At 38.4% G+C, this 12408-nt stretch overlaps 1 protein-coding gene across 5 annotated transcripts in view; it reads right to left on the reverse strand.

The window, feature by feature from the left end:
* KCNQ1 (potassium voltage-gated channel subfamily Q member 1) overlaps window positions 1–12408 on the reverse strand; it is a 337169-nt gene that overhangs the window by 108461 nt on the left and 216300 nt on the right. For all 5 annotated transcript variants that reach the window (XM_042038606.1, XM_042038608.1, XM_042038607.1 and 2 more), the window contains one exon: window positions 2562–2637. In XM_042038606.1, the coding sequence (XP_041894540.1) occupies window positions 2562–2637 (76 nt within the window). The remainder of the gene's footprint in view (window positions 1–2561; window positions 2638–12408) is intronic.

Raw genomic sequence — 12408 nt, forward strand, 5'->3', positions numbered from 1 at the left:
GGAACATACATTTCACATAAACATAAAGCTTAGAAATCAAATATCTACCAGAAGACAGCTGTGCACACCTCTTAAATGCTGAAAGATACATTTTTAAAATGCAGCTTCTGCTTTACCTTATTTTCAGATATTACATTAGTCTGCTTATTAGGAACAGTACAGTCATTACTTGGCACATGTCAAAGCAATTTAATTTCTTAAGATTATTTTATGTGCATGGAACAGATTTACAACACACTTTGATGAAAGAATAATGACAGTGGTTATCTCTTAATTACAGAAGAGATTTTCAAAAGCACCTTGTGGCTTGAATTTCAAGGTGACTTTGTGCACTAAGTTACTTGGGTGCTTTAGAAAACTATACCTTTGGTGCTCTCCAAATTTTTAAGCTGGATCATAAACCTGCATACAAAAACTGTGGAGAAGTATGAGATATTGCCCTACATTCCTACTGGAGATTCTGCTTCTGAAGGAACAGCAGCGTATCACTTGTACACAGGGGTGACTTGAGATCCACCCCACTTCAGCCAAATGACATCTTCAGTTCTTTAGCAGCAGCTAATACTGGTTATTCAGGAAGAAGGAAGACTGCTAAAGACAGATGAGAGACAACCTTGTTGGGGAGTTTTGCAGATGGCCAGGACTGGGCCTTTTGCAGATGCGAAAGTGAGAGTACAACTGAGAAGCCAGATTAGTAACCGAGATACTGAGCACAAACAAGTTTTAAGTATGAACTCAATAGTCCCATTCTATTCAGTCAAATGCTTTTTCAGCTTCTATCAAATCATCTGCCGCAGGGGACTTTGGTTTATTTGCCAGGTGGATAATGTTGCACGCAGTGTTCAGGCATTTTCAAAATCTGTTTCTGACAAATACCACTTGGGAGGTAGATATAGAACGTGTGGATTTCTTGTTACTGAGCAGTTTAGTTAATACCATGGCAAATATTTTATGATCTAAATTTATGAGAGCAATGATTCAGTAATTACCACAGAGCAAAGGATCACAATCAAGTTTTAGAATGAAAATAAATTAGATTTTAATGGAACAGGCCACATTTAGGCAATTATTCATACAACAGCAGCAGACACATGACTGGAATGGGCCACATCTCTTGCCAAGTTTCAAGTGCTGACCAGCAAGTGCTAAGAAACTTCTCAACAAAATGACTATAAATATTAATTTCAAGTAGTTGAGACATTGTGCCTTTCTTAATTTTAGTTTAATAATGATAATAAAAGGTGAAATGTGCTAGAAGAGTTTTTGAAAGCACTCTTTTCAAGAAAACTCTAGACATGGGAGATTTCAGCCTCAATGGTGACAGTCTGAATACATTATACATAACTAACGCAATTTTCTGAAAAGCTCAGGCAACCTTAGTCATAAATTAACTCAAGAATTTAAGTAAAAATGAAAATATGCAAAGTAGAAATGCGTTAAAGAATTCAGGCAGTGCTTCTAAATTTTACAAGGAAATCAAAATCGTGGGTTTGAAGTAGCAGAAGACTTTGCCTTACAGATATATTGGACTGTCAATTGAAAATCATCATCATCAACATCTTTTTGATCTTAAGTTTTGTGGCCTTCACATTTGAAGGAGAAATTACATTCTCCCTTTTTTGGAGGGTCTAGATTAGAGGTGGGATAGCTTTCTGGCCTATTGTAAGCAGTAGTAGTGAGGTCATGTGTGAAAATGGATGTAGGCAGTTAAGACTCTCTCATCCTTTGCATTTTCAGTTGTGAAGCCTGTTCTCTGAAGATTAACCCTTATAAATTAATTTTAAGTAAAGTAATATATTTATTACCTATATATATATGTATTCATCTGGTTTAAATCAAGCTGAAGGCTGTTGACACGTGTTTTTACTGGATTAATGAAATTGATTTTTAGAAAGTGTGCAGTCAGAATTTTTTATTCAGACCAGGCAACAAGGTTAATTAGCTACTGTTAAATGCTTATGGCATCACAAGACCACAGCAAGTGGAGCGGCACACAGGAAATGTGTCATTGAGGGCCAGAGGAGGAAAGAGAATTGATATCTCACTAACTGGGAAGGAGGTCTCCTACCATGCAGAGGGAAGAAAGGAGAAGAAATGAGAAACCTTCCAATACACTAACAAATTTCCACCTCAGTTTCTTATCAGGACTTCATTATCATTGAGTAAGGGACAGAAACAAGGCTGAGGTAGTATTTTAATCTCTAATCCTACTGACTCGGCATGAAAGCAGCACACAGCTCAGAATTAATGGAGACGTACGAGAATGTTTGCACTGCCAGAAAGAGACAGCGATAACAAGAGGGCTAAGGGTCAAGTCCATTAGCAGAAAATAACATTTTAATTCAGACTGCATTTCAGGAGTTTAGCCTATTTCCAGTGCATCCACAGTTGACTAACCTGCCATGAAACAACCACCCTATTGAAGGAGGGAGAGAATAGTGGGTGTAGCTCACCATTACTGAAATGAATTGTGTTAGTCTCTCTTAAATTTCTAAAAGAAACAATGGATCAGGAGAATAAAAGGGTTTATTTAGAAAAGGAGCTTTCTATTCACAACTCACCTGGAACTTTTTTTTTGCCACAAAATACTGCATCCTCCGAATCACCTTGATTGCAGCACGGTGGTGCTCCCTCAGCCTGTGGGAAAAAGGAGGAGAGTGAGGGGGGGAAAGAGCATCTCCATCCAGACAGTAAATATAACAGTCTGCAGAAAATCCTTCACCAACACATCAGTGTGCAGTGTAAGTAGCTGCCATCCAGCCTGGGAGCACAACACACCATTCTGCTGACCTTCCTCACCTTTCAAGAAGGCTCTGAAAATCCAGGGTTTTATCTGACCCACGCTAGGTTTGCACACATTTCAGAGCTAAAAGAAGTGTCCACATAACTTCCTTCTGTCTCTAAGCAAACCACCATGCATACCTCCCAGTTTCATTTCCACAAAAGAACCCCCAAACTCCCAAGTTCATGCATATCCAGCCATGAACGGCTTTTATACAGTCACTCCAGAAATCCATCTTTTAGGTTTTTTTGGTTTGTTTGGTTTTTTTGTGGTGTTCACCCCACAATTTCTGTATTACATGTTTCTTCACTTAATGAATCCTGTTTTTTTCCAAGGAATTATTTAAAAAAAAAACCCTTGAAAGATTTTTGGTTTGTTGCCTGCTAAACAATCCGAATGATCTTGTGGTTGCTGGATATAACATCTACATACATATTTATCCCCAAACTGAACTATAACTTAATACAATGACAAAATAATCTGACAGGTCTTTAAAAAATATATCCCCCTCTTTGTGCATATGCATATGGTCTGAAAAGAGAATAAAAAGAAAATAATTTGCTCATTGTACTTTCAAATGACAGATTTTCATAGAACCTGACGTTATTTTTCAAAGAGTGCCTTAAGACCAACAGGTACTTCAAATTTTTCAAAGCTTGCAAAAAATAATGCATCGTCCTTCTTAACATTAAAATACCATCTCAAACATGAAGCCAATTATTCAGATTGCTCGTTCTATTACTCTTACCAAGATGCACTTGAATGACATTACAGCACCACCTTTATTTCCTTTTTAACTGCATGAACATCAAGTGTTTCTAACTCTCATCCCAAACAGACTTCTACTGATGGCTTTGGGGAGCAGCTGTAAAAGCAGAGTTAGATGTTCCAGATGTTTTATCTTTATACGCTTATTATTAGTAATACTGATAGACCTGCATATTGAGATGTCACTTTGCAGTGCTTTCTGTTTCTGCTGAAGATGACAGCATTCATACTCACTAAGGAACAGAGAAGTCATATTTAAGTTCTGTAAAAGTTTATATAAGTCTGTGTCTTTAGTAGGATATAGCCTGGTATCACCCAAGCCTCTTCAGCTAAACATAACCTGGAATTTTAATGAGTATTCACATGTTCCCTCAGGATAGATCTCCCCCAGCAAAAAAAATGTTCTGCATGTGCAAATGGTGGATGCCTGCTGTCTGAATAGGTGTAGCTGGGGTGTTCCCCTTCTGAAAACTCACCCTTTTTTAAGCAGAAAAACCGCTTTCTGCAAAGCCAGAAACAGAACCAAAAAGAGCCATCATTTCCTACTTCTAGCTATTGCCTCTTGGGTGAGTTCTTTCTGTTATAGAAATTGTTCAGATTTAGCAATGATAGAAAAGATTACTTTCTCCAGAAACAGCATAAAATGCACTGCTTTTCAAGCTAATAATATACAGCTTTTCACCACAGGTCTACAGATTTTTATGCCTCTAAGTTATTTATATAAATTGTCTGCACCTCAAAAATTATACACCAAACCTGCAGTTGGATCTGCATAGGAAGTCCTTTCCCTCTTAACACCTTCCTGAGGTGTCTTGGAGGCACTGTCTCCAGGTCCCTGTTCCCACAGATCTGACTGCAACATCACGGTTCGAGTTACAAAAGTGGAAATTTGCTACTCCTGACTGGAATGGCCGTGTGCTTGGATCAATTCCCAGTGGACAGAGTTAGCCTAATGCTACTTCAGGAAACCCCTGTTCTGTGAGCCTGTGCTGCATCATTCTGCTGCTAGGGACTTGGACGACTTCCCCAAAACCCAAAGGAAATAGAGTGTTTGGGCTTTTAAGTTCTGCTTCACAGAGATGGGAGCCAAAAAGGTAAACACGGTTTAATTTTCTAGTAAATATCAAAGGTATGATATCATGCAGCTATACATCCTATACATAAAAGCACACAAAAACATCTTTTGACAAATAGAAATATATTTGAATTGCCATAAAACTGCTTGTAGTATTTTGGTTTATGCCTCATTTCCTCTGGGGTGTTCTTCACAGTCCATTATTTCTGAGTAAACCATTTTTCTTTGGGACAGCCAGTCACCAGTAGAGCACACCAAATCCTTCATTCTCTATCTAGAGGACAAGCCCCATCCATAAGCAAGGCAGGCAGATAATAAAAATGATATTTGCCATTCAGTGAAATAACAAAGCTACACCAGCAAAATGATTTTCCAATGCACCTATTCACCATCAATCATTTTTCAGTGCTAACATGAACTACCATGCCAGGAGGGAAAGTTAATATTCTCATTTTAATCCTTCCCATTTTCAGCTCCAGTAGGAATGCTTACAGTGAGCTTGTTTCTGCTTATGCTGTAAAATGTAATTCTGCGCAACAGGCTGTCCTGATTCCTCAAGATTAAATGCTTCTGCGATGAGAGAAGGGAATAAAGGATTTAATTAGTAGCCAAGGTTATGATTCACGGTTGTTTGATCTCTTTGGCAAACTGGTAACAAATGCCTTAGTAAATTGAGAGCTTAATCATTAACTGGTGATATTTGTTTGTTCAGCCACTTGTGACATCTCTGAATTTTGGTTACAGAGGGACTGTCTGCAACCTCTGGGCACATGGAGCATGCTTAGACATCAGATGGGCACTCAATACCTTACCGCCCTCACTTCTGTGAATACTTTTTTTTTTTTTTAGGAGTGTGGCTGGAAATGACCTCACCTGAGTGTGCTGCCGGAGTGCAGCACCTCACCTTCCTGGTGTGTCCATCCCCACACCCTTTGGAGAAGCACCGCTGTGCACAGTGAGTCTCCGCCAGCAGCGTGGAAGGGATTTTCAGGGACTGCTGGGATACTCCAGAGAGCCTGCCTGCTTCAGTGTGGCTGCGTGAGCTCTCCTGCAACTGCAGTCCCTCATTTTCAGATGTTTAGTTTTGCCTGACTTTGGGGGAAAGCTTGTTGGATAAGTGCATTAGCAACAGGGTCAGCAGGCACAGCTTTTGCCCTTTTGGCAACAAAGCTATTTTCCTCTCTGGAGCATTCATCAGGCTTTGAGCCTCATCATCCCCATGCCCATTACTATCATAACTGAAATCTGAGGGAACTTGCCAAACACCACTTGACTTGTTCTAATAACCAGCAGCATGTCACCTTAAACAGTAATATACATAGCATGCCTTTAAAATCAATCTGAAGATTAACATTTCTGATACAGGACAACTTCTCAGCCTGCACCCGTCTGAAGAAAAACTGCCAATAGCTTTCACTGGCTACCAGTAATTTTTTTCTCAATATGAACAGGACATCAAGATCACCTTGAATATAACACATACTATGTGGCATTTCTCATGGACTTAAACTCACAGAATTAGGTCCTGAAGCCACCAAGGAATCTACAGCATTGTTATAACCCTTAGGAATCCAGATGGATGAAGAAGGATGTAACAATTCAAAAACAGAAGACCAGCCGAGTTGTAATAGGACCAATAGATTCATACAAACCTACATTATTTGCAGGTATAAACTAGGTCTGCTTTGTACTTGCACTTAAAAATGACCTGCTGTGGATGCAGGGGCTATTCAAAGCACAAGAAACGAGGATAAAAAAACCCTGGCAACAAAATACTATGGATTGAGCACCCACGTTAAAAAAGAAAGCCTGGCAGAATTAAGTGAGTAGAAATCCTTAGTTTTTCCTGCCTCCTTTAGTTGTTAAGATAAATAACCTACAACCAGGCACTTGGAGGAAACCTGATCTCTTCATCAGTCCATCAGAAATCTGAACTGGAATTTCACTTAAATTGGAAAACAAGCATGATGAAGTACTTTATGTAATTCAACTGACATTCCCATTTGGTTGGAAAGTTGCTAAACATCAATAAATGCTCTGAACTGTTGCAATTCAGATTTTTGTACATTTGACTACGTATTGTTCATTTTTCACAACACAATGAGCCCAAACCTCAGTAGGTTTCCGAAGCTGTGGCTCATTCCCCAGTCCCACACTCACTGACAGCCACCAGTGAATGTCACTGTTCAGCCAGCACCCGCCTGCCCTCTTCCTGGCAGGGAACCTGCAGGGCCACCCCAGAAGAATGCTCTGGGACAAAGGCTAAAACCTTTTGGTTGCAAAAACTGTGTGGCTTTATGAAAAAGGAAGTAAGCAGGTGTGTGGTTTGGTTGCTCTATGATTCAAGAAAAATAAAAAACTTTCTTTAAAATTAAGTTTTACAAGATTAATCCCCATGCTCAAATAGAGTTATTTCAATAAAGAGTAAGAAAGGAAAAGCAATTACTAATTAGAAATACTTATTGTCCTTATAAAGCTGCTAAATTTTATATGAAACCCTTAGTAAATCCCTTAGAAGTTTGTTCCCCTTTTCATCTCCGGAAGGTGTTCTACATATTGGTTTAGTGTTAACAGAAATATTAAAGCAACAGGGCAGGGAAAAGGTGGTGCTAATTTCCTATTTATAACACTTGCCTTTTTGTTCCTGTGCAGAACATTTCATTATCAGGACCGTAATGTTTGGCACAGGCCTCCCAACGAACGTGGACGCTGATATTATCGGAGCTAAAAGGTCAATGCTGTCTATTCAGAATGAGTTTAATAAAAATGAAAACTCAGTTGGAGAGAGCCACAGATTTTTAATATCTTTTACAAAATGCCCATTTCTCAGTAAACCTAACACTAATTTGAAGTTAAACTCAGTTTTTAAAACCTATTTAAATTCTCTGCAGACATCTTAAATTTCTGACTTGGGACAGGGTAAAGTATTAAGAAAGAAGTCTGAAGTTGGTTGGTCTGAAGTTTTTGGCAGTAATCATTATTTAGATTTGAGCTTTATCTTTAATGCATCAGTTTTTAATCATATGTTGTGCATGTGAACTGAAATACTCTTTTCCATTCCGGAACTGAAAAACATTCCTTGTCACAGAATCTGGTGGATGAGATTCAGAGTAACTACATTAAACCATTTCATTAGTGCATTTAAGTCTAATGAAATCTTCCATCCTTAGTCCTCCAGGCACTTTAGGTATAGAATTTGCTGTGGCTCAAGGTTATTCTGTCATTCCCTGCCCATTCCCAGATGGGAATCTCTCTGTATTGAGCAACACTTTAGAATTTGCTGTAAATTGGAAGAGATTAGGTTGCATCGCTGTGTATTCTGAAATAGGAAATGCTTGATCGCCATACCCAGGGATAAAATCAGAATCACTGATTATTTACAATATTGTCGACTACCCAGTTTCTCCTTTTGTTTGTTGCTAGTTTAGCAACTGTTGTTTGACATCATTATGATCAGTTTACTGGGGGCTCTCTACACATAGCCTGGCCCATACATGACTTGCAAAAACTATCTTAAGGATAAACCAGTAAAAGCTGCCCAGAAGCATTAGAAAAGTATGATGACATTTGAAGAGCAAACCAGCTACAAAACTGAAGTTTCATTAAATGGTCTTAGTTTACACAGAATCATAGAATGGTTTGGGTTGTAAGGGACCTTAAAGATCATCTCATTACAACCCCCTGCTGTGGATAGGGACACCTCCCCCTAGACCAGGTATCTCAGAGCTCCTTCCAACCTGGCCTTGACCATTCCCAGGGATGGGGCATCCACAGATCCTCCGGGCAACCTATTCCAGTGCCTCAACACCCCCATAGTAAAGAATTTCTTCCTGATACCTCACCTAAACTCACTCTGTTAGTTTGAAGCCATTTCCCCTTGATCTATCACTGCTTGCCCTTGTAAATAATGTTTTTCCTGTAGGCTTTCAGGTACTGGAATTTACATAAATGCTCCCATAACATTTTCAGTGTAAGCAAAGTTAGAAACCAGTGACAAGACAAATGAAAACTGGACGAATTCATCTATCCCCCATGGTCCTCACCACTGGGCTCTTCACAGGTTTAAATGCAATAGAACTACAGAAATAATAGATACACATAGAACAAGAAGAATCACAAACAGCAGGTAGGATAGATTTAAAAAATTTCTTTGGTCTTAGCATTCAAAGGTGTTTTAGTAATTACTGGCAAACAACCTGTTTATGAAAGATCTACATCTGCTGAACTCCTGTTCGTGCTTGTAAACTAGTTATGAATGGGTAAGATTTCATCAAATGAATTTGTTCATCTAAGCACTGAATAATTCAACAACAATAGCTAATTATTTCTATGAAGACATCTGATGAATAATTTCTATAGAATAGTAAGTTTCAAGGGTTTAATTTTAAAAATAAAAGTTTCTTTGACTTAAACGCATGTCTTATAATGTAATTTATGTTCCCCACCTAAGGGAATGCAGGGGCTCACTTCCACAGGAGTATCAGTGATTCTAAATTAAAAAATTGCTCTGCTAGGGTAATGTCAAATTCAGGCTTTTGGTGAACCCTTCAGCCACTAAACAATTTGATTATTTACTAATTGTGAACATTAGCCCATGGGCAATTAGCTTAAGTTGAATTAACATTTGTACTCTTCTTTCCCCGCTATTTAATTTCCCAACTACATGTGGTTGGTCTTTTTTTTAAATTTAAAATATGTAATTTTAAAACCACAGCCATCTTTTAATGGATTTGTATCTTATTTTACAGCTTTCATGTCTCCCTTCTCAAAAGTCATGGGTTTAACTGAGAAATCCTTTCATGTAGTTATAGCAATCCTCTATTTTCTACACACAGTCTGACTTAGCCTGATTTGGCTTGCAGATTTTTAACAGACATACAAAAAAGGACAAGTTTAAAAAGTAACATCTCCTTTGGGGGGGATTTTGATATTTTAAACAAAAACAAACAAAAAGTGGTTTTCAACTAAACCTAAGGGGATCCAGAATAGCTAAACAGCATAAGATTTTGGAGCATCACACTTAAATTTGTTCAACTTTCCTTGGGGGAAATGGTCTAATATGCACTATGTCTAGAACCAAGACAAATTGCTGTAGCTAGAATGAAGATCAGCAGTAGGTTTTCACAACTACTGGCAAGTGGGGGCAACAGATGTAGCATTAGAGATTTCCTTTGTGGTCTGCCCACAGTGATGGCAGCTAAGAACACAGCCCTTACTAGAATAATAATATTCTTACTAGAATAGTTTGTACTGAAATCAGGCAAGAGCATGAGATTTCTTGCACATCCTAAATCGCCTTTCCTGCATATTTTCACAATTGCATTTTAACTTATGCCTGTTACCAGGACATGATGAGCTGCACAAAGAACATGGAGAAAAAAAAAAAAAATAGGAAGACAAAATTATCTTTGGAAGTGACTGAAAAACCACATAAAGAAAGCAGGAAAAATATACAAGCCAGTTCCCATTTTGTTAGAATAGATTATTGTTTCCCAGCTTTGGTGATGTCATTATCAAATACCAATTAATACTGATGTCCATATCAAATCACAGAGAACCTTTATTCAGCTCTTCACTCTCTGCATCTCACTGACTTAGAAGGCTGTTGCTTTTTCACACGGTTTCAAGGCCAAGCAATTTGAAAGTAGTGAGACACAAATGAGATCACAGATAAGTAAATAATAATGTACAGCACTCTTACAGACACAGTCTGACACATTAAACTCCTTTTCTAAAGAAGCTGAATTCAGAACACAACAGAGCTTCTTGTTCAGTGCACACAGGAAGCCATGGATATTATTATTTTGCCTCCTCTGGCTAAAAGCAATCTTTTCAGATTAAAAATAATATATTTTTTGCAGAGCTTGTAATTTATAGCTCTGAATTATACAAGGAAATGCAGGGCTACACTTGGAGGCACTAGGAAGAAATAACCATATTTCCTCTGGCTACTTGCCTCTCTATTGTTTTCCTATTAAACTTACAATAACCTTTGAATATTTAACTGGCTGATGTTACACTACTTCATTATGCTCGAGAAGTTGCTCACACTACACAGTAGCTCTTTGCTGTACTCATTGTAGGGAACTACAAGACCTCTGCAAACTCACGGCTGTGTTTGACTTTTCTATTTGGCTTAAATTGCATTGCTCAGAATTTACCCCAGATACAACCTATACACAAAAATATCTAATGCTGAATATGAGATGTTAAAGCATCAAAACCCATCGAGATTTCTCAACTATTTGTTTCTATCCTCAATCATTTGTTTCTACTCTACATAACACATGCTAATTTAATGTATGCTGTATCTCACATCTTAATTAGGACACATCATGTACCACTACTGCTGCCATCCCATTTAACCTTTTGTTTTGAGACAAAAGAAATAAGCTTTCATTGGGTCAACTACTGACGCAGTTCATAGGGGATCCATGGAATATCAAAGCAATATTGCATTATTTAAACCTCACACAATGACTTTACCCAAAACCCCCTTCAGTTTTTTCCCACACCTCAGTGATATGTGTATTTTCAATAATGGTGAATAGATGTAAAAGCACTGTCTCTTCTTTGTAAAACCAACCATGGGCAAGAGGTTAGAGTCATGTATACATCTTCCCAAGTTCAACTACTCTACCAAGGCAAAGCTGAGAGAGCATCTCAGCTGTTTAACACACATGAAAGTCATTGCGTGGTCGTGACTGAAGAAATGAAGCAGGTCTCCTGTTGCAGAGACAGGAATTACAACAGGAAAAATATCTGAAAGGAAAAGGCCGTTGATGTGAATAGCAATATTTAAATAATTACCAAAATCAGGGATGCTACTATTTCAGAAGTCCTAACATTTTCCATGTGGTTTTTTATTACAGAGGTGATTGGCGAATTCTCCTGCTGCTCAGTAATGAAAAGGAGAACGTGGAAGTTGCTGCTGTGAAGCTCTTTCTAAGCACTGTATTCTGAAATTAAACTGTATCCAAACCCCCCCACCATTGCCACAGAAATCCACTGAACAACATGAAGCCAAACTCTGCTCTCGTTTTCCCCACGGGACAACAGAAGGGACTGGGAGCTGATGGACTGTTAGGTCACCTTGGCTCCTGGCCTACCATCTCTGTAGGGGCTCTGGATGTTACTTATGCACAGTGATATAAGTGTCTTCTCACAGCTGCACTTTTTACTGGGTGTAGCCTCCAAAAATAAACTGATAGAAGACTGCAAATGCAAGGATGTTACTGCAGTTTGTGCAAGCTGCAATGAAAAGCATGGCAAACAGTGAAAGATGGCATTAGGACAAGGGGATTTCACCTCCCTTGTCGAAGCCATCACTTCAGGGAAAAAAGGCAGTTAAAAAGGCAGTTAAAAATGTAGTTCAAAACTGCAATTTTTGCAACTGGAAGCATTCTCCGGGATTTGTTATTTTACAATGGTGGAGAAACACATGGGATTTCAACTTGTGGAGAACAGCCTTTCCCTATAAATCACAGAGTGTAATCTGAAACCTAGAAACAGCACAGGGGCTCACATTTATGGATTTAAAACAGATGAAGAGCAAGCATGCTCTTAACCCTTTCCCCATAATTTCTTCCCAGTACAAAATAAAACGAATATAAAAATACTGAACAGAAATTAACTTGGCAAAAATCAAGATTAATACAATTTTGTAAACACTGAATAGTTTAGACTTCCCTAAGGACACAAACACAGAATTGTGCTAGAGCAAAGCACTGTAAAACTGTTAGAGCATAATCCAGTCTCTGGACTGTTCTTTCATCAACTTTTA

Source organism: Corvus kubaryi, unplaced genomic scaffold, assembly GCF_017639235.1.
Source record: "Corvus kubaryi isolate FWS band 111438036 unplaced genomic scaffold, C.kubaryi_AGA036_p1.0 37392, whole genome shotgun sequence".
In the NCBI taxonomy this organism is placed as follows: domain Eukaryota; kingdom Metazoa; phylum Chordata; class Aves; order Passeriformes; family Corvidae; genus Corvus; species Corvus kubaryi.